General features: G+C 37.9%; 1 protein-coding gene across 1 annotated transcript in view; it reads right to left on the reverse strand.

The window, feature by feature from the left end:
* Positions 1-12,671: 12,671 nt before the first annotated feature.
* GPATCH2 (G-patch domain containing 2) overlaps positions 12,672-24,163 on the reverse strand; it is a 167,508-nt gene continuing 156,016 nt past the window's right edge. Inside the window, exon 10 of the mRNA XM_025991319.2 lies at positions 12,672-16,542. Coding sequence (XP_025847104.1) covers positions 16,322-16,542 — 221 coding nt within the window. The 3' untranslated portion in view covers positions 12,672-16,321. The remainder of the gene's footprint in view (positions 16,543-24,163) is intronic.

The following is a 24,163-nucleotide window of genomic DNA, read 5'->3' on the forward strand; positions in this document are numbered from 1 at the left end:
GGTGACATAAAGAAACACTGAACATGACATTTTGACTTGTTTGCTGGCCACGGTAATGTCTCTTCTAAAGACAAAATAAGATAGTATTTTGTGTATACTACATTTTCTCTTGAGATGTCATTTTTAATTTAGAATTATCCTATTTGCCATAGCCTCAATGTTAGGAAGCCCCAGCCAACTGTTAGGAATTAACTCTACAATATACACATTAAAAATACAGTTGGAGCTGTCATATAGTATTTCTAACATAAGTATTTCCATTTGGATGAGGGCTTAAAGAACTTGAAAATTCATTCTATTTATTTATTTTTTAAAAGAGATTTATTTATTTTAGGGAGGGGTGGGAGAGTGGGGAGGGCTTAAAGAACTTGAAAATTCATTCTATTTATTTATTTTTTAAAAGAGATTTATTTATTTTAGGGAGGGGTGGGAGAGTGGGGAGGGAGAAGAAGAGAGTCTCAAGCAGACTCCCTCTGAATATGGAGTCCAACAACGACCATGGGACCAACAATCCCATGACCTTGAAATCATGACCTGAGCCAAAATGAAGTTGGATGTTCAATGGATTGTGACACCCGGGGCACACCGAAAGTTCATTTTAAAAGAGCAACTTCACACTCTCCTGCTTTTACTTTCATGATTCAATTGTCAAGAAGAAATAAATATTCTCTAGAATTAAGAACAGTGGAAAAATCACAAAGCTCTCTACAAATATAAAAAAATAATATGAAAAGGAAGAGAATTATTTTTTTTTTTTAAAAGGTTTTATTTATTCATTCATGATAGTCACAGAGAGAGAGAGAGAGAGGCAGAGACACAGGCAGAGGGAGAAGCAGGCTCCATGCAGGGAGCCCGACGTGGGATTCGATCCCGGGTCTCCAGGATCGTGCCCTGGGCCAAAGGCAGGCGCCAAACCGCTGCGCCACCCAGGGATCCCGGAAGAGAATTATTTTAATTGCATGGTATTAACTAGGATTTTAGGGAATATTGTATGTATCACATTTCAAGGCTACCCTGGTACACATGAGCACATTTTATGTTAACCAAGAAAACTAAGCATTAGAAATGATACTGTTTTTAACATCCTAGATTTTAGGGCGATGTTCTGTAAGCAGATATGAAGCCTATTGAAGTATATTTAAGATCTCTCGTTTAGAGTTAAGTGGGAGAAGAAAAAGCAAAATTGTCTTTGCAGATGTTGAGAAGGAATTCATTGCAGGCAATCATCATTTAATATCCAGTGCTGACTTTTTGAACAAGTGCTTTCTCTAAATGATAAATCAAATGAGTTGGCACTAACAATAATCTCTTAGAATATGAATGAGAAAAGAGAGAATATTAAAACAATAGAAACATTAACATAAAAAATCAGCCATTATAGCAAAGAACAGCAAAGGAAATTGGGAAACTATTTTGAATTTTTTATGGTTGATGTTAACAGTTCTACTATGGGGAGTATTGTGTAAAAAAAGCCGAAATACAGATTGAGCTGTAAATATTTACCCATTTAGATGTGACATGTGGTATATGAGTTGTTAGTATCGCTGTAACTAACATTTGAAATGAAAGGATGGAGAATTTTGCCATTTAAAACATAGACACCCAAAACAACAATTTTCTTAATACTATCTGTCCCATGCTCTCCACTGATGAGAGAACCTTCTAAATTTTAATAAGCATGTATCTATTTTCCCACTTCCATTTGCGCCTTCCACCTCCAATGTCTACTCCTAGCTCTGCGTACAGAAGTCTTCATTTTCTTTAAAGTTCAGTGGAAGAACTTGATCTGCTCTAATCATCTCTACATTTTGGAACATTGAAAGCTTTATATAAAACCTTTGGACATGCATCACAAATGCTTCTGTGTGGAGTTACATATATCAATTTTCAAATTGTCTTTACGTGATGTTACTACATTTGATGTTTGCTACAACCATTTTAGGAAGTGCAGGGTGACCCCAGAGGGTGGAGGCCTAGGGGTCAGGAGGTGGAAAAATTCTTGGGGGCAGAACAAAGGAGATGGACATTGACTGCACCTGCCAGGGAGCAGTGGGCGCCACAGCACTGGGGAGACTGGCTGCCCCAGGCAGTGGTGGGGGTGTAGCAAAGTGGGGGGATGTGAGGAGGCCTGGAAACATCTGGAATTGGTCTTTTTGGGGGTACCTGTGCCTGGGGGTAAGTAGCCCACTGGTCAGCTAGGGCTTATGGATGTTTTGGGGTGGGTCCCCTGATGGGCCTGTTTATAGTCATCCTGGTGGCTACTCTGGGCCCTTCTATCTTACTGGGGTTTCCTTGAGTTGGTTGCCTAAAAGGGGCCTTTACAGAAAGCAAGAGCAGGAAAAGGGGCACATAGGGGCTCCCAAAGACTCACACCGTCCAGGCCCACACAGCGTGCCGAGGCCAGGACTCTGATCGTGAACGGACACTTTTTCTGGAATACCACGTTGCATCTCAAAATCTTACCCTCATCTTTCATGGTTGGGTTGAACATCACGCGAGGGCAAAAAGAACACAAAGTTAGCTGACTTCTCTCAAAATTTCCAAATCCTGGCAGGTTTTACACTGCTGGATAACCCTCGATGTTGCCCACACGGTTTTAGAAATATACCAAATTTTCCTAGTCATTGTTTACATTGCACATGTATTCAGATCTTGTCATGGGTAATCAATGTTTCTCCATAAAAGTGGCCCTAGCTAGCCTCACTAAATAGATGGATTGCTAAATTACCAAGGATTCAGGAAAGCGGTTAATGGCAGAGCATTTTCATGAACAAAATTCAAGAAGACTCAGCTGCCAGGCAGGACTGGCACGGGTGTGCCGACAAGAAGAATGTGGTTTCATCATCATTTTTGTTATATGGTGATTCCTCAAACCGAAGGAGGAAATGGAAATAACCCTAAACATATCCTGGTGGAGTATGTTAACATAGGGATTAAAAAAAAAATACATTGCTTTCCATTTTTGGGGGGAGCATCCGAATGGTTTCTGATGTTGAAGTTTCTTTCTTTCTCCTCCTCGACAGGCCTGCGTGATAGAGAAGTGGCTTTGATCCCTTTCTTTACGTAAATTCTCCTCCCCCCCACCAAACAGAAGCCTTTTTTGTTCCCAGCTTTGGCTTTGTTTTTATTCCTATTATTAAAGTGCTCTTTTGCTACCAGCTGCTTCTTTTCAGCATTTATAAGGATTTGGCTGTTATTTATTTATTTTTATTTCAGTGGCGGGGAGGCCAAAGTTCAGTAGCAAGGGGTCCATCAGACTGTATTCTGTGGGTTGATTATGCATGAGGCAGACCCACACCTTGGCTCTGATTCCGGCTTTATGGGCCTCCTCTTGTCTCGGAGCCTGTGGAAAGTTGCATTCTCAGTACCTCCCAGAGTGGGTGTATATAGCAGGAGAGACGAAGGCTTTAGGCTAAATTGCCAAATCCTATATTTGTACACCAGCAGGCAATAAGTGAAGAAGCTTAAGCATTGCATTCCTACTGTCTGAAGCCTGCAGACCCTGCAATCAAACACGGAGACCATATTCCAAAACAATTGTATCCGATGACAGCTTATTATGGAAAGAGTCAGTTCCACTAAGGATGCTTGCCAATAAAACAAAGTGAAAAACAGGATCTCTTCATAATTTCTACTTGATGAGCCACAATTTTGGAGATGATAGCTGAGCTCTTATTCAGATTTCAAAAACCACTTTGTGGACTTATGGACCACTCATTCACACGAGGCCTGAGATGGGGGTGTCCTCGGCAGGCAGCTAGCTGCATCAAGCAGAGAGCAAGCGCAGCCCTGTGTTTGCTAAGCCCATCCCGGAGCCTGCCCAGTGACCTCACCCCAACCACACTGACATCCTGAAGATTGAGTTAAGCACGAGGTCCAAGCAGCAGCCGGAGCTAATGGTTTACCTCTCATTTTGGTGTTAAAGTTGGGATTTATCATCCTGCAGAATGATTTTATAGACACCTCTGAGTCAATCCTTTATTTCTAAATCAGAACAACACAGTTACCAGCAGGTTTGACACCAGGTAAACTTGTGTAAAATGCCAGCTGGCCTCACTAAAAGATTACACTCACTGGAGGGGATGGGAGTTAATGTTTTCTTGTCACCTCTGGCAGACGTTTTGTTTACAGATTTCTCTGAACTTTCCCTCTTAGTTAAGAGACTCGGCCTGAGGCAGCCCTGTGTGGAATATTTACAGTCTTTCCCACCGCATTTGCTTGAAAAGGTATTTTACCTTAAATAAAATTGTGCAAACATCTATTCCGCTTTTGGCATTCTCAAAAATTTGAGGCAATTTAAAGCATCCTTAGCTTTTGCATATGGCCTTTGGGCCTATAGAATTTTGTTTCTCATTCATTTATTTATTTGGTCAGTTAAATTTAATTATGGGTCAATTATCATTGTGTACAGTGTCACGAAAAGTGAATACCTGCTTTCTGGGCCAAGGAGCCTAAAATAAAAATAAGGCTAGAAGACAGATACAAAGTAAATGATGAGAGAGCTATTAAAAACTAATCCTAATCCCTGCCTCAAAGAAAGTTAAAAAAAAGGTTTAATCTGATTCTAAATGTACAGAGATTCCAGGGAAATCTTTTTAGCCAGACAAGAGGAAGGGCGTAGGAGAGGAAAGGGGATGGAAAAAACCAGTATGTGTACATCTGTAAGAAGGGACAGTCACTTGATGAAGGGTAAACAAGAAGTTCTAGAAAAGTATCAAGAAAGTTTCACTAGAGGTTTGTATGCTTAAGTGTCTTGACATTATTCTCCTTCTGTGACCAACACTTTTGATGTCAGCAAGGGATTTTGTCACACGAGTTAACCGTGATTGCCTTTGAGTGTCAAGGACTGCACCCGGGTTCACTGTAAGGAGCACATTTACCAATCGGTATTGTCTACCATGGATGGGCAGGGGCAGCATATACACAGTTGATCGTTTTTTCCCCTCCAACTTAAAAAAAAATCAGATTTAAGTAGGACTGGTCTTCACCAACACACACACACACACACACACACACACACTTACACCATATCGATTATTTATAGCAGGCATCCGTTCAGATGAGATGGGTATCCACTCTCATTGGCCAGTGTCTGTGCCAGTCTCAGTATAAAAGATTTAAATATCGTCCCTGAATATATATGGGATGACTCTAAAAAGATTCTAAGTCTCTTGTGGGCAGTGAGTACACTGTGAAATTCTTATAAATCCTCACAGTGACCAGCTCAGTGATAAGCATATGGTAGATGCTCCATAAATACTTAGCAAGTGTCATTTAATTAGATGGTAGGAGGTAGACACAGTCTGCATTGGCCAGAATACGACTATCATTGGTCTCATTTCACTCCGTAATGAGCAGTTTACCTAGCCTAATGACCTGTGAGGTACTTTGGTTATTTTCACAGCTGCAAAAGTCAGATTAAAGAATAGACCCAGAAAGGGTCACAGCAAAACTCTGTGCTACTTATCAGCAAGAGAATGGACACGATGCCTGTGCCCAGTGAGAAGATGCACCAAAAACTTTTCCTAGCTTAACAACCTAACTGCCAAGGTGGTTTGGTAGTGGAGGCAGGAGATTAGATTCTCAGGTACGTTAGAACATTTCCACCTGGCATCCCCGAGCAGGGCTGAATCATTGCCTTCCACTGATTCACAAAGGGCTTCAATTAATTCAGAATGAGATTTCATAATAGTTCTTCCTTTGATTACCTTAATATTTTTCATTAAAATAGACACTTTTCTGTTTCCTTTTACTCAAACATCATTTAAAAAAAAAAACTCAAGCCAACCAATCACTTTTCTCATTTTAGAACTAAAGGGTAATTCCTGAAATAATTCTATTCCTTCTGGATGTTTGTGTCTTTAAAATATTCTTGGGATTATTAAACCCTCTCTGTGGCCATTATTTAGCAAACTCTACATTATTCATTGACTATATTTTTCTTAAAGTCAGTCCCTTTAGCCTTTAGTCATTTGTCTTGATTTTTTTCTGAACCTGTTCCAATGCTTCAAACTCTATATGGAGTTAAGGTCATTACCCTGGACCCTAGTTCTTTAAAAGAAAAAAAAACAACAACAACTCCATCACTTTCTTCTTCATTGTTCTGGGAAATCATGGGCTATCCTGACCAAGGTCATATTGTCAAGTTAGTGTTATCCTGTATGATCAGAAACCTGGCACATCATGAAATATATATCAAAGGATATTGTCAAATCTTAGTTATATGGACCCCACAAATTTTGAATTTGTGGTCATTGAGACTTGGGTTGGGCTAGTGGATGCCTGTTCACCATAATGATAATTTTATCCATTCAATTAACATCCAAAACACACTACAGGGAAATAAAGTACTTAGGGAAAATACGATTGTCAAAACTTGCCACCATACAAATGCTATTTGCACACAAACACCGATTTGAATATTAAGTAAAATTTTATTCGATGTGAATTTCTTAGTAATATACCTATAAACAGTAACATTGCATGTCTTTAAATATTAAGCATTTGGACTTTCTGCTAGCTTAAGAACATTTTTTTCCCCCAGTTAGTTTGCATTATGGAAGTTAAGTGTTGTCTAATCTTTAAAACTGAGAAGGACCAATGAGAAGTAGCAATATCGTTTTGTGAGGTTCATAGGGAAATTATGTATGAAACTCCCAGTACAGAGTAGGTACTCAGAAATATCAATTCCCTTCACTATCCAATCTATTTATTTTATAAATTTGGATACAGAATCAGAACGGTTTCGGTGAGTGTCTGAACAGGTAAGAGATGCACCTAATTTTAATGCAGCTTTGCCAACTTCTGGTCCAGTGGTCCTTCTGCTGTAGCATTGCCCCGGGGTCCCAGACATGAAAGGAAAACAAATCATGGGAGCTGGAGGGTTGCTTTCTATTTTCTGCCCATCTTTCTTTTCTTTCTTTGTCTCTCCTCTCCTTCTCTTTTCTCTCCTCTCCTCTCCTCTTCTCTTTTCTTCTCTTTTCTTCTTTCTCCCTATAGAGTGGGTCCTGGACCTCCTGTCTGATAGGCTGGAGACAGGTGATGAGCTGGATGGGGAAACAGGGCAGTTGCTGATTTCAAGGGAAACCATCTTAGCAGTGACAGCCATTTCCCCTCACGAACCAGCTGAACTAAGTAGTCTGGGAGTGTGATTACCAGGTAGCTGTAAGATGGGATGGAAAGGCCACAGAAGTGGCTTCTAATCATATTTTACAGATTCAACATGCTCTCCTTACTCTGTGACACATAAAAATTGTAGAACAGATCAGAGAAAAATGTTATATGTTCAATATCTATTAACATATTTAAAAAATAAAGTCACTAATATTCAGAATTCTTCTTCAATCTTCTGAAAATCCTTTGCAGTAATGGGCCTCTTCCACAGACAGGAAGGTCCTCTTCCACTCACTGGCTTAGAATTTGATAGAGTTGGACTCAGTTTAAAAAAGAAAAGGAAAATGAGGCCAAGTCATTTAAAATACTCCATTGCTACAAGGTGGAACTTTATTAAAGCCTTATAAGGTGTAATAGTTCCTTTAAAACTATAAATTCTTAGATGATTGCACAATCAGAGAAAATTCAGTTGGTCAAGTTATGGTAGTACTTTCTGGTGTTTTATAATACATTTATATATTAGCCAACATCCAGCAGAAAATGAGTACTCTATGGAAATAACAGAAAGCTTAACTTGTACAAAAAAAGGACATTTATTGTAAGATAAAGGGGTGTCTTATGGGACCGAGGCTAAGCCCTCAGAAAAGAATTATAACCACGGAAGAATGCTCAGGAGTCCTGTATTAACCTGGACAGGCTGTTATTTTAGCCTCCTGTCTGCTAACATAAAAATCCCCAAACTGGACAATTAACTGTCATTATGATTTTAGATTTGCTTTATCTGAATCTATGATGGATATTTAATAAATACTGGCTTAAGCACTTTAGCTTTTACTTTTTCCCTCTGTTAAGTATTTAATGATCTGTAAATAAGCACTTGAGAAAATGCTACCTAAAGGGACCCTGTGCTCTTTCACAACATGAAAAATCTTTGTGTAATGTGAACGATTCACCCTCTGACTTATCTGTTTGCTAATAAGATGTCTAGGCCCAGACAGTAAGTATACTGCCCAAGAATGTAAGAGGCCAGTCCTGTGGAAAGCATGTCATATTCTCCTGCAGAAAGTGTTGTTTTCCCCACCCTCCCTGTAACAGACTTCCAGTCTTTTCTGAAGAGGACATCTAACAGGCTCAAGGGCTGTGGGAGAGACCTGGTGCTTTTGTTTTCATCTTCATTCATCCTCTGCTCCTCTGTTCCTTGCTTTCCCTCATTAACACATTGCCTCCCTCTGCTTCCCTGTTCATTGTTTCTCCATTCAAGAGATCTTTCACACCAAGGGCAGAATTAAATCTCCTAATTTTCAATTCCTAGGCATTGCCTTTGGGAAAGGATGGGAGGGTGGTGGTGTTGAGGAGAGTTCTCAGAAGGTGAGAGGTGGGGCAGATGACCCAGTAGGGTCCATTGTAGGAGACGGGCTTTGATGTAGCAAAGGTTTGGGGATGACCCACTCTGGTTCTTCCAGGACAGTCTTTCTCAACTGCACACCCAAACTCAGATGCCTTTTGGAGAGTGCCATTGGACAACCTCAATGTTTGAAGTGCTCCCTGGTGATTCTAGTGTAGTAGGCCCTGTTCTAGAATGCATTCTCAAAAAGATTCTGTGAAAAGACAGAATTTCAACTAAATATCTTAAGCAAGCAACCTATCTGAGGAACTTGTCAAAGCATTAGCTCTTCTTAGAGTCCTGAGCATGGGTTCTGTGCCTCCCAGGTCTGTAGGACGAGTACCATAAATGAGAGCCATGGTAGATTCCAGAGGCCTTGGTAGGCATGGTCAGCAGTCCCTGAATGATTTTCAGTCAGCTAGTAAGAAATGATTGAGTGCAGGTGATTGAATTCTGTATTTTTATCATTTATAGGTTTTAGTCTAATGGATTTTTATTTTATTTTATTTTATTTTGGAGAGAGAGGGAGAAAGAGCAGGGTGGGGGAAGAGCAGGGAGGGAATCTCAAACAGACTCCACACCCAGCAAGGAGCCCTATGCGGGCCTCGATCTCATGACCCTCAGATCATGACTGGAGCCCAAATCAAGAGTCTGTTATTTAATTGAGTGAGACACCCAAGTACCCTGAATGGATTTTTAAAAACCTAATACTTGGAGTCATGGCAAACGTTTATTATTAAGGGCATGTTCATCAATGGCTATGAAATTAGGAGGACTGTTGGGTATCATCGTCTTTATTGAGGAATTGCTGTGAAGTCAAAATGTGTTAACACTTCTCTCCAACCTTCCCTCCCCAGCCAGAAGAGTACATAAAAAAAAAAAAAGTCAATTTATCCCTTCATCAGAAACAGAAAAATATACCAGATTTAAAGCACCTTCTGTGTGCCAGACGTGGTACTAGGGTATTTTATGTTCCCCTCAGGCCAAGGTGGTTCAGAGCTGGTGTTCCTCTTCTTTCCCTGTCACAGCATACTTGGAGCCAATGGGTATTAGATACTCTTTTAACAGGTTTACAGTAGTATCTACTCATCTGACAAGTGGACCATGAACACTATTTCTGCTGGGTTCCCACTAAGCAAAGACTCACAATTTTACACACTAACACTTTAAGTAGCGATCCTACTTAAAGGTGCTGGTCCCCTTGTTCCTTGACATTTCCTTGCTTTGCATTATCTACATGTTCAGCTGGACTTCCACCAGCAACGCTTATTTACAACAGTGGGTCCTGGGAATGGGGGGAGAAATACTCTTAGAAAAGGGACATAAGCAAAGCATTTGATTTCTAGCATCCAAATGTTTGGCAAGATTGCAGAAGTGAGCAGGAACCGGAGCTTCAAAATGCAAGGCCATTCCTCTGAGCTAGAAATATTTCAGCAGAGGCCCAACTTGCATCTCTGAGTAGCCTTCAGGACTGACTGCCTGATGATCCTCGTGATGAGAGAACTCTCTGGTTTCACTGAAAGTTCTCTTTCTTTCCAGAGTGCAATCCTGAATTCATTTTTTTGTATTGTCTCCGGAAAATCGTGTTTGCGGGAATGCTTTACGGTCCCTCCTTGAAATTTCCTGGATCTGAAGAAGTAAAGGGAAAGACTATTTGCTTTTATGTAATAAGATTCTCTGGGATTTAATCCTATATCCCATTTATGGCTGAGCTAGCCCTTCAAAATTAAAATGAACCTTTCATCCGTGTGTATCATAAATGGGCATTTATCAGGATTATATGATTTTGCAATCCATCTGAATACGTAACCAGAATTTGTTTTCTTTCCGTTTCACTATGTAATTACCATGCAACAATAACAAAAGTGACATGTTTGAAGAACAGATAAAATGCTGCAAATTGGCCAGTAATGGTGATATTTCCTCATCTTCTGAAAAACCCATTTATTCTCTCTCTCAACAAATCAAGGCATTGTCAGCCCATACTCATCTTGTGGCCAGAGGGGCTCCACCAATTTCTGGATGTGAGCGAGTCTTGGAATGCAGATGAGGGAGACTGGCGAAGGCTTTCAGCACAGGCAGCTGGTCTTTGCTTGCCTCAATTTCTAAATCATCCATAATGGGGCCAAGACCTCCCAAGCACTAAAAAGAGCGAGCTGACATGCTGGACAAACTGTTAATTTTTTCCTGAAGAAGCTGCTATATTGCACATCTGTCACTGCAGCGCAGACAATTACTCACTGAGTGGGGGGAAAAATCTGCTGCTTGTTTCTAGCTGAGTTGTTAAGGGACCTGATGGAGAAATACAATGGAATGGGAGTCAAAGCACGCTGGTTTCCTGTGTGCATGGCGATTGTTCCCTCATTTTGGAAGGCTGTCCTGCAAGATTAAAACACGTGCAGTAGCCTCAGATGCGTGGGAAGGAATCTGAAGTGGTGCCATAACAGGAGAGGCATGGAAAGTTGTGCGAGGATCAAGAACCAAGCCTTACAAATTATGGACCCTGTTATACTGACTGCGGAGAGCCTGGACACGATAGCTGTTGTACTCGAAATACTGTGGTTTTGCAGCACTTCAGATCTCACACCCTGAATGTGTGCTTCCAAGTGCGTCACAGCCACGTAAAAAATTATTTGTGAGTTTCATACTTGGTGCATGCACCGTGGATGACCTATTGTTTCCATAATGAATTACAGCCATCCACAGAGAACTTGAGAATGACAGATTCACCACACAGCCATCTGACAGACCCGAGTTCCCATCCTCACCCCAAACTCATTTGCTTACCATAATTATGAAATTCTAGCATTTGAAGAAGCCACTTCAATAAGGGATGTAAGAAATTGCTATTGTAGGAAGCATATTTTAAGTACATGATGAGTTAGCAGACTGATTCTCACCTTCTCTGCCTCTACTAAAGAATGCTGCCTCCAGGAAGAATAAACATTTCTTAGAAATTTAATAAAAAAGATGAAAAATAGGGAGAAAATAGTTGTTGGGGGCGCTGTCTTTTTATTTGGGATACTATCATAATAGTCTTATCTCTACCATCTTATACCTGAAAAATCAAGTATCACACACACATTCAAAATTCTAGTGATTTATTTTGAAAACGCAAACCACAAAAAACAAAACAAAACAAAACAAACAAACAAACAAACCCAAGAAACTTAACAAGCACAAAAATCGCTTTCAACTGTTTCCCAACTTCTTCCTTGAAAGATTAAGGGGTAAACACAGGACGTTCTGATAACGAAAAAGGAGTGAGGTCTGTGAATCCGGGAATGATTTAAACTGTCTGACAATTCAAAGACAGAAGACAACTCTAATGTACAGATAAAACTAAAAGTGGCAATAGTAGATCATACTCCTGGCAGTTAATGGCACTGGCTCACTAGAGACAAATCTGGATCTACTTAAAATGTCAGGTGTGTAAAGTAATGAGTCTTTGCTTAGTAGGGACCCAGCAGAAGGAGCCTTCATGGTCCACTTGTCAGTTGAGTATATATTACTGCAAGCCTGTTAAATAAATGAGTATTTAATACCTACTGGATTAAAAAAAAAAAAAGCTACTCACTCTAACAACTCTAGTCTTTCAGGAGAGTAGATAAAATTTTATCAACATAGTGAGATGCTTCTTATAAGCAAACAAAACTCAACATTTTAGTATCACAGAGTATTTAAAATATCCAAGCACGTTTGTGGAAGGTACAATGTTCCAGGGGGAAATGGAGTGACTGGAATGTATAGGATTCTCAGTGACATTTCAAGTGGCCAGAGAGAGGAATGTGTACTTGCTCTTTGAGAATCAGACAACGTTTGAGTAGGAGGGCCTTGAATCAGCCAGTTTTGCCCAACTTCAGAGATAATAAACACATGATGAAAATGTAGTAGAACAGGTCACAGTCAGCTGGGAATAAATATGTTTTTCATCAGTCCAATAGAAATATGTTTTTCATCAGTCAAATATGTTTGCCAATTTTTTTCTCTAAAATTTTTTGTAAATACGGAAATTTTCCAGGGCTTAGAAATTAAACAATGAATTTAATTGTTAGATCTTAATTGTCAAAGGGTAGTAATTAAATATTTTTAAAAGTACTTTCAACTCTATCTTTTATTACCTTAAGGTCAAGAGGTAAACATTTAACACACAAAGACAATGACTGCTTATAAATAACATTTTTAAACATTGTTTTATTTTCTCATTCTTCATTGTACTATTAATATAGCTTTCTACCAAAAGGAAAAAAAAAACCTAAAAAAAATCCAAAATACTCTTTGCTAACCAACTTCATTTTACAATACTAATTTAGATCACTTTTTGTGTTTAGAAAGACAAAATACAGGAAGAAATGGTTTTCTCTTTCATGAAATATTAGCGCAAAATGAAAATGTGTTGAAGAGAAGCGACTGTCAGTTCAATTAATTATAAGAATATCAATTCACAATGTTAAAATAAACATTAATAAAATGCAATATTTTGCAATCATGTTTGTTTATTGCATACATATGTGCCCTCTAAACACACCTCTAAGTATACATTCTGCATATCTTTAACCCGACTGTCTTAACTTCTGTTTGATAACCAAAGAATGAGTTATAAATCTATGTATTTAAATATTGAGACTAATTAATTGGTAAATTTTAGTTAGTTATGTTTTTTTAAAGGGGTACCATGTAACTGAAAAATGAAAAAACGAAAGCAAACAAATTTGAGGGGAAACTAGCCTTAAAAATTATATTTGGGGGAAGGAAGGAGAGAAGGAAGGAGGGAAGGCGGGAAGGAAATGACCCGATCACACGGTCTCATCAGTATCAAGTATAATATGTATACAAAGAAAAAAAAGTGGAACTGCTAAGGTAGTCAGCCATGTTCAGCCTCTCCGGGGTACAGCTAGGGATGGACAATTTATAAAGGAAGAGACCTATGTATTCTCTAAAGTTTTTGGCATGACCTATTCATTTGACTTTGGGCTTTAGATACTGTAGCATAGACAAGTGGCTTCACATATGAGCAGAGAAAAATCTTACCACCTTCTAAGGAGACCTGAATGTGCATTCTAAATCATGAATTCCTTTGGATGCTTTGGGTTCTGTGTGCATAGTAACAGGTAAAAATTAACAATATGTGAAACACATATTAGTGGGCTTAATATCTTAAAAAGAGATTTGATTTACATTAAAAATGGAATATTTTAATAATTTCTCCAGTTACGTTTGGGTACAAACAGAACATCAGGTCTGCACTGATTTTTCTTGAGGACCGAATGGGGAAGGGATGTACGTGCTTCTGATGTATGTTTGTGTGTGTGGGATGGGTGGGGGGGAAGATGTTGTCACTTCTCTACTTTGAGTATTGATTCATATATTTGGTATAAATACTTCTGTAACATAGAAAATATCTTAAGTCCTCTGAGAGCTGCATAGAGGGACTCTAGACATCAAGAATTAGACCTTTCTTCTGCTTGCTGAAAATGAACTAATTTGGAGGGAGTGTTCGAGAACAACACCCAAGCTAAGTGAGCATCTCAGAGGGGCTGCTTCAGGTGACTACCGCCTTTCCAAAGGGGAAACGATACACCATGCTCATAAAGACTGTGATATTTAATGAAGGAGTTTCCCCATGCCAGTGGGTATATGTTCTGCTCTTCCTATGAGGGTTAGAACATCGCAGAATGAAAAAGAACAGCCAAGTCTTTAGGAGTTTGGGACTAGTCTCATAATAATGTAACTGTGTGTTATCAGTGGCTCCAAATTCTGCTTTTCAAAATTCTAGGGTTTTAGAAGATTTTCAGGCAATGAATTAAAAAAATACTTTGAATAGACCCTAGAGCACTATACACTATCATAAAGAAGTTTTTACCTGGTATATAGATGATCTCCTCCAGGTTTTACCCATTACATAGTTAGAATGAGTATTTAACAACAAAATTTAAAAAAAAAATTTTTTAAACGGCTGATTTCAAAGAGACAAACATAAAAGATACAACAGGGTTATTCTATTTAATAAGAATGCCTCAAAAGAGCTATTCACTTGGTAGTCTATAATCCCTTAACTAACCTGTCCTCTTACCACAATATCCCTAGGAAAGAAGGTAATTCTTAAAAGGAACACGTACAATTCGCAAACATAGAGGCTCTCAAATGGCAGGATGACCCTTTCTCCCCAGCTGGCTGCTAGGGGACCACCTAGGAAAGGTCTATACTATCTGCACAAACCTCCTCTCCCCACTTTAAAAAAACTCTTGGGGATGTGCAAAATTTTCTAAAACCTACTAGAATGGAGCATCGAGGATTTTCAGGGCAGTGAAACTGCTCTGTGTGATAATATAATGGCAGATCCATGTCATCTTACATTTATTCAAACCTATAGAATGTACAAGACCAGAGTGAATTATAGTGTAAGCTGTGTACTCTGGATGATTAGGATGTGTCAATGTAGTCTTGTCAATTGTAACCAATGTCCCACCTCTGGTGGGGGATGCTGATAATACATGTGTGGGGGCAGAGGGTATGTGAGAAATCTCTATACCTTCTTAATTTTTCATAAAATTAACCTAAAAATGCTCTTAAAAAATAAGTCTTAAAAAACTCCATTAGAAAGGTGATTCTCATGTGTTATTTTGACCTTTACTCAACCAATAAAAGCCATTATAAATATATTATCAGTCCTTAATAATGAAGATCAACATCTTCCAAGCTAAGAGCAATTTAGAATCTCTGGCATTATGAAGCAGATGATTCAAAAATAACAATAGGAGGCACATAATAAAAATGACTTGTTTTGCTTGATTTTAAAGTAACTACTTAGATGTTAGAAAGGGCAAATCATTACCATTCATTCTCTTGTTCACCTTGTAAATGGGCTGGATCATTGCCAGAATTCTGAATTCTTGGGAGAGCCATTTAAATTTTCAAATTAATTGATCCGGTAATCCTAATAGGCTACCCCAATGGTTAAAATTGAAAATTAGCTTACCACCTTTGCACTGATCTTAAAAAAAATATCAACCTTTGGGAAGAGAGAGGTAGAAGTCAGTCTAGATCAACAGAATTTACAGTTCAGTCATGGTGAATTTAAAAAATACATTTTCTTTCAATCATTATTTTATGTTCTAGATGAGGTAAAATTTGTAAAATCTGCATTGAAGTCATGTTGTGGGCACTCTGGTGATAACAATGATGAGGTTTATTTTGGTCAAAACGTCAGAGGGAAACATTAATTGCTATTTTTCCACTGTGAATTTATACTACATTGTCCAAGGATAGATTCATTGGTACCACCCCATTATATCCTCACAAAAAGGCCAAATTTGAGGAATGTGAAATTGGCAAGCCTTTCAAACAAAGACTTGATTAGGACTTCACTGATGTGATGATAAGTCTCTCAAGTTCTTGGGATGATTGGAAACACCATCCTTTCTGGCCTATCCCATTTGAGAAACCTGTGGGTGTGCTCACATTTGTTTGGGCATTGCACACGCGCACGCACACACACACACACACACGAATGAATCGAGCTAGAAATGATTGACCTATGAGATCAAAATAAATAGGAGAAATGAGCTCTTCTTTATACCTAGAAATAGCTGAAAATTGCTGCAAAATTTTAAAAGGTAAAGGTTTTCACTTTAGCACCAGGAATTGCAATGGAACCCCATTTCTATCACTGTGGCAGGACTGTATGCAGTTATGACGCTAGAGTGATAAGTTGGAGGCAATGTAGATTTTTGCTTCAAAAACAGAAGCTATGTTGAAATTTTAAAATAATGGGATATATATCGTGAATAAAAATTATGAACCGTTTCTTCTTTGCTTTTCTTCTTAGGCGGATTTTCCTGAATTGGGAGTGGCAGTCGCAGGGGTGCTCTTTGGAAGAGGGAACCCGAGACCTAATCCTTTCGGCCTCTGCAGAGCTTGAATTGGCTCAGCGATCCCCTTGCCACCTCGTCCAAGGCCTGACCCAGGTGTCCAGCCCATATTCTGGAGCATTCGGTTTCCAATGTTGTTTTCTAGGATTGGCTGAGCGTTTTCCCCTACAAATCCTGAAATTAAAAAAATGACAAAAAAACACAACAAGCCCCCAAACCATATTAGTACAGACATAAGTGAAGATTCTCTCAAGTTAAGAAAATCATATTCTCCTAAGTTTTTCTTCCAACAAGTTTATTTTATGTGGTGCTTTGTATCTGGCATTCTGGGGGAGAGCAAGTGGACTGCTTCCCATGATTCTGACTTGTAGAAGAAAGAAAGTGCAAAGTGCTAGAAATACGTTTTAATAATGGACATTCATTTGCTATCATCAGCTGATTTCCAAAGCCGTGTATTGGACATTGTGAGAGCCTCAGTCTTCAGTACATTGTAGGACTGAGAATGAAATGCACTATTGCCATTTGCTGAATTAGTAACAGGGAATAGATGAGAACCAGGTGACCACATAATGAGGCAGTCTGGGACTTGTCAAATGGGGTCTTAGCTCACTGAAACAAGTATCTTAACGTGTACTGGAAAAAAACTTTCGGTTGTAAAAGGCTTGAATGGCAATGACAGGTATAAAAGAATTCATAACTAATATTATTTACTGCTAGACCAGGGCAAAAGATGCGTTTCCAAAACAGACCTCCAGGATATCTAGTGTTTTCTGAACAGCCGCTGGTCAGGTATGTCAGGTTGAACAGTGCACTAGCAATCCTATCCCATATCCCTGATTTTTAAGTAATTGCCACAAATTAGTTTAATTCCATCTCTAAGGTCAAATCACATCAGAGGTCTAATGGTGCTCTGGGCTACACATCTCTTTAATCATATTTTATCATATGTTGGATTTAAGAGCTTGCTAAAGTTCAGGTGTAGTTGTTTAATATTTAAGAAAAAAATATGAGGCCAGTTGAATACACCCCTTCAAAAATTGCTAAATTGTGGTCACTTCTCAGTCCTAAAGTGAACAGCAAATGGTGAATGAGTATCACCATGTAAAAATGGTGTAAAAATTTCCAGCACGGGGGTCCCAAGATTGGCCACTGTAATCCTCCCATCCTTGTTGTTTTTTATCTGGGTAGAAAAGAACCCACTCTCTTTTTTAGGTGCTGCTTTCATCTCTCTTCTTAATGAAAATAAAATAAGATAAAGCATTATCTTGTACTTTGAAGTAAAACAATAAAAAATGGGAGAACATCTAACTTCTCACATGTTAAATCTTTCCACATGTAACCATGGATTCCTGAAAGAATAATAATAATAATAATAAAAGCTTTTCTATGCAACCTTAAAGACAAGCTAACAGTTAGTTCATTTTTCATGGACAGTGATTCTGGAGTGAGATCTACTGTTGGTCTCTCATCCTTTTTATGAGATTAAGACTTAGGAGGGGAACAACTCAGTCTCCACACAGCCTCCTACAACCATAATTTCCTTTCCTTTTGCTCCTGGCAGTGCTAAATCTTTTAAGTCCTTTCCTGGAAGGCTCTCCTCCTGCTCTGGCAATTTTAGCAATACCTAGCCTGCTCGCCCGCCCGCATGCTCCCCATTCCCAGCGCCCTTGATGTGGGATCTCTCCTTTCTGTGACAGGTGACTCAGTCCTTTCCCCTAAAATCTTCCAGGGAGTATTGTGGATGGTAATTCACTGGCGTAATTGGCTCAAGAGATGAAAATCTTGTATCGGCCTCTCTTAGCTGCTAATCTGTCCAGCTGACTGCAAGCCTAATTGGCAGCTTGTTTAGTAATTTGGCTCCTAAAGTGTTGTATTGATGTTGGATAAACAGCCAATGGAAGGGGAGGTGACACATGCTGCTTCCTACATAACAGCTAGTGCACCCTGCTTCAGTCCCTCCCCTGTATTCAGAACGCATTTGCGGTATGCACTCACTCTTTCTTCCCATCCTCTTTTCCCTCTTTACCAGCTAGCTGGGGGGCAGGGCTATTATTATTATTATTATTATTATTATTAGTGGTTATTAAAATTACGAGTTATAATATGGCCCTCTGTTCTTATTTTTTTTCTCTGTTCTTAATAACTAATTTAAGGACATGATTTTTTTGATTACTGTTAAGGAAAGAAACAGCATTTAGCACAGTTTGAGATGTGAGAAAATGGTAGGTGTTACTACACTTTGTCAGATGTTTTGTTTTATTCTTAATATAGAAAAGCCTGATTCAGGCCATTCTGCATCTTTTCTGCAATACTGTAGACGTGTCTCAAGTGAGTTTTGCTAACTCAAATCAGTTCAAACCCTTACTGGCTTAGAATACAAGGCACATACTTTTTAAATAATAAAAATTTAATGTGGAACTAATTTCCTGTTTTTTTCTTTTTTTTTTTTTCAAGGTGAGAAAAACTTTGTAATGAATGAAAGATGTAATCTATATTGACATGTTTGGATAAGGAAATATTTTTTTCTAAAGATTTTATTTATTTATTTGAGAGAGTGAAAGAAAGAGAGTGAGGGAGTGTATGAGCAGGGGGAGGGGTAGGAGGAGAGGGAGAAGCAGACTTCTGGCAGAGCAGGGACCTCAGTGTGGGGCTCAATTCCAGGACCCTGGGGTCATGACCTCAGCTGAAGGCAGACGCTCAACTGACTGAGCGACCAGGTGCCCCAGGAGTGTTTTTATTAATAGATATTTTGATTATACAGAAATATATTTCTTATGGAATCATTACGAATCAAAGAATGGTTAAAAAAGAACTAAAAAATCTTAAAATTGTATTGCTTTTGAAGGCACACAGTTATGTCTATTTACAATAATATAATCAGGATCATGTATGGCCTGCCTACTATGTACCACACACATCGTTTACTCGTTAGACATATGGCATTCATTAGATCCATTCCTCGTAACAACTGTGCTAGGAAGGAATTCTAGTTGGGCTTGGAGACATGATGTCATTTGACCATGACTACATAGTGAGTAAGCTAAGATTCTCATTTGGTTAAGTTTACTCCAAAAACCTACACACTTTGCATGAGAATTAATGGCAAATAAACAATTCTAGTGATGATGATGCTTCAAACAACTAAAATAAAAATAAACTGGGTTATAGGTGAATTGTAATAATTTCTCTCAATTTGCATATACAGCAAACATACACTGACATAGGTGGATAACAAAATATGATGATAGCTACAGCTCTTCAGGTTACAGATGCTTCCATATTCACCATTTCTTTTGCTCTTCCTTATCAATCTAAAAGATAGGTATTATTGGTTCCATTTTATAGATGACACTGAGGTTTGAAGAGGTAATACACCTGCCCCAAGTCAACTAGCTAGAAAGTGTCTCAATTAGAATGTGGACTTACATTTGAGTCCAAATTTTTTCCATTCACTGACTGAACATCTGACTTAAAATATTATATCACCAATATTTTCTCTTATGTCATTTCTTCTGCCACATTCTCCCAAATGACTTGGATTTTACTGTTCATAAATTTTAAACCCCTGGAAATTACTAGTCTAACCTAGCACATAGCAAGTCTGTCTGAAGAGAGTGGTTCAACTCTCTTGTGATACCTAAAGATTCATTTTGCTTGCTATAAATCCAGCTGATCTGGTGGGTATTTTAATTACAATTTAAGTTTTAGTTGTACTTGTTGTAAACACAATTCATGGGGGTTTGTTTGTTTGTTTGTTTGTTTTTGTCTATTATAATAATCCTTGAATTTAACTGAGGCATCTACTCCATTTACATTTATTGTGATCCTCGGTATATCTGGATCTATTTTTCCTGTCTTATTTAATGCTATTTGCCTTGCATTCCTCTACATTTTTGTCTCTTCCTTTCTGGCACCTATTGTTTGCTTACATCAGCTTGAAAATTATATGTTGGATTTTTATTGTTTTAGTGATTACCTTTAAATATCAATATGCATAACTGACTTATTATTTCATCACATGTCCATATTGTTGTCCAGAGTTTTACTTCTAGCTTATTAAAAAAAAAATTTATTTATTTAAGAGAGAGAGTATGGAGAGGGGGGAGCAGGGGGAGGGAGGCAGGGGGAGGGAAGGGAGTGAGGGAGAGGGAGAAGCAGACTCTCCACTGAGCAGAGAACCTGTCCTCCATCCCAGGACCCTGAGATCATGACCTGAGCTGAAGGTAGATGCTTAACAGATGAGCCACCCAGGTGCCCCTCCATCTTGATTTTGATTCTCTCTTTATGAATTCCGTTTTCTTCTACCTGACATATTAAGTTTAGTAATAACTGGTATTTACCTGAAACTGTCTCTATTTCATCCTCACTCTTAGGAAGTGGTTTAACTGGATATAAAACTCTATGTTGATTATTATTTTATCTCCACACTTTGAAAATATTACTCTCATCTTCTGGACTGTACTGATGTTTTTAAGTCTGCTACCACTGTAATTTCATTCTGATGTAGGTTCCATCTTTTTTCCCTGGCTGCTAAGTCCTTTTCTTTCTCTTTGGTGTTCTTAAGTTTTATTACAATGAGTCTAGATACAACTAAATTTATATTTACTGTTTCCTGATAAGGACTTGTACTTTTTGAATATGAAGATTCACATTTTCCTTCAGTTATATAAATTCCATAATTTTCACTGAATTCAGTCAATATGCTCCTCAAATAATGGACCTCCCTATTCTTTTTACTCCTCCTGGAAGCCCTATTGGATGTATGTTGAACTTCATCCCCCTCATAATCCTGTAGCCATTCTATCTTCTATATTTTTATCTCAGTGCTCCTTTTAGGCAATCTTTTCAGATTGCTCTTAAAATTCATTAGCTTTGATGTTGTATGGCTAGCTGTATTGAATGTGTCATCCATCCAGTGAATTTATAATTTTCAAGATTTTTTCATAATAAATAAGAATATCAAATTTCTCTTTGGTTCTTTACTGTGCTTGTCTTACCTTTTTCTATAGTTATTTCCTTCTGTTTTTAAATCTGTTTATAATTTCCATTTTTTTAAGTTTTGGTTTATGACATCACTTTCAGTAGGTTTTCATTTGTGAAATTAAGAGAGTCATTGGGGTTTAAGGCATGTACCACTAAAGTAGCTTTGCATTTGCTTCAAAGTCCGGTTTTTATGTTAATTTGTTGACTTGGTTATAATTTTAAAGTAGAAACTCATGTGAGGATAAGCTCTTGGTTATACATCTTCAGAGTCTTCTACTTGGAGCTCAGGTAGAAATGAGATTCTTATTTTCCCAAGCCTGTAGGTAAGTTTTGTTTCTAGCCTGCCTTCTTCTGAGGATAGAGCTTTCCAGATGTTCTGACTTGATACGATCCTTACATCCAGCTCCTCAGCTTAGCTCCCTTCCTACGGGGCACTAACAAACCCACCTCAGGGTTTCCTAGATTGGCAAAACTGGGCATGGGCATGGGGGCTCCATAGGACCATTTCTGTTCTGGAAGAATTTCCTTCAGTCTCATCTATGCATCTAAAAAGATTGCTTTACACTTTGTTAGGTATGTCCAGGTATTCTGTAGTTTGAGAATTTTCTCATTATTTAGTCTTTCATATTATCAGGAACATGATTATTTTCTATCTAATGTGGATGTTTACCCTCTCCTTAAGTATACCTTGTACCAAATGGTAGTGGAGAGTTAAGACTCTCCTAAAACACCAAACTGAAATGCAGTTTGGTGATGCATGTATCAAGAGGATGAGGGTGATATGTTTGGTTTCAAAATTGAAACCAACAATGTCTCCAAAAGTCTGCCCATTTTAAAATCCTGGAAGAGATAAGATAATCTACATTGATCATATAGATCCAGTGGTAAAAGAAAATAAAAATACAATTATTGATAAAATAAATTTTGGACAACTGAAGAGATACAGCAGGAAGGGAGCTTGGTTACACTAACCATTTCCTGATTATGATCAGTAAGACTTTTAATTAAAAGCACATCTTTAAAAAATCTTTACCCATTATTATGGTTTGCAACTTGCCTTTATTGCCTTAAATATTTCGAGATTATTTTATTATTGAAATACCAGTAGAATGCTGAGGAAGAAGTCAAAAAGTCACAAAAGGCTGTAAAGCAACCTCTTGCAAAGAACTTGCATGTCCATGAAAACATAGCCTGGAGCAATATCTATACCAAGATATTAAACTTCACTAGGCATCTCTACATAATATAAAATGTATAGGAAAAAGGTTGACTCTTTTCGATGAATATTTTCCCTGTGCTATCAGTTCAATAGAAAGCAAAACAGTAACAGCAAATACTAAGTGTGGATAACAATGAATTTAGTAATGCATAGTGGACTAAACCTTTAAACGAATGTGGTAGCCATAATATTTCCAAAAGCACGCTTATATCTTTTCACTATGAGATCCTTACTAAGCTATGACTTCTACCAAAAACACAGACCATAAGCAACATTGCTGACTGCCTTTTAAAAATGTGTTAATAATATTCTTCCTATTTTGTTCACTGCTTTTCTTCACCTTTACAGGTGACATTTTTCAAACTATAAAATGCATTCTGCTGGCAAACCTTCTTGCTTCAACAGTTCTCAATTTTATAATAGTAAATCTACATCCTTTGCTACTGAGACATCCACTATCTTTTGGTATGTGACTTTGAATGAGGCAGAGAACAAGCCATACATTTAAAAATCAATATCTAACCTTATCAATATTCATTTTACTTTGTCGATACAAAATACAAAGGTGAAAGAGCAGTAAATAAGCTAAAGCACTGAAATAAATTTGGTGTTCCTGTCACAATTAATAAATGTTCAACCGATAACACTGCTGGCTAGACTATAGCTGTACAAAGTGAATGAAATTATGCTTCAGTGCTATTGCTAAAACAGGGTGAGTAAAATTTTCAACACACTAGCAGGTAGAGATCAGATTTTGGGTTATTAATTTCATCGGTGACTTTTAAAAGTATTTATTACATGTATAATACATAACTGTTTATTCTTGGAGTCTTCAATTGTTGTATAAACCCTGTTCAGGATTATAAAGTTAGAGTGCCAAATTATAGTCTTCTGACAATGCTTTGGTAAATATTTTCTAAAAGTGCTGTTTAACTGCACAATATTTCACATATAAATCAGAGGGGATCATTAAATAATATTCAAGCTGTCTGCCTTTTAACTCTTATCCCCTACTTCAGATGAGAGACTGTTATCTTTACCTGCATTTTTCCAGCTTAGATTGAAAGTTGACTAGAGGCAACAGAAAGTGTTAAAATGTATCTCAATTCGATGTGTTTTGGGGGGAGGTCTGAAAGGGCCTATAAAATGGGAAGAATATTCATTTTGAAATAGTTCTACATGCTAACTCAACTCTGGAAGCTTACAAATATAATTGACTATTATGAGACTGAATATACTTCAGAATTTGAAAATTATAATTTTCAGAGACAAGATGATCGAGGATTCATAACCTCATTATCAAAGTGTATTTATGCAAAAGCATTTCTTACTTGAATTTGGATAATAATCTTCACCTTAGAGTTGATTCATTAGTATTAGAAGATATTCTTTTTAAAACTGAGGACTTTTAAATAACCTCATTCTCTTCCTCTTTGAGAGGAACAGTTATGCATGGATTTAAAAAACGCATTTGAAATGAGTAACATAATTCTCTTACTCCACTACTGTGAGTAATTACAAAAATGCATTAAATTTCTATGAATTTTATTCTTTAAGGAAAAAAAATCTAGTAATATAATCAAAATCCTGAAT

This window comes from Vulpes vulpes, chromosome 5, assembly GCF_048418805.1.
Source record: "Vulpes vulpes isolate BD-2025 chromosome 5, VulVul3, whole genome shotgun sequence".
NCBI lineage: Eukaryota > Metazoa > Chordata > Mammalia > Carnivora > Canidae > Vulpes > Vulpes vulpes.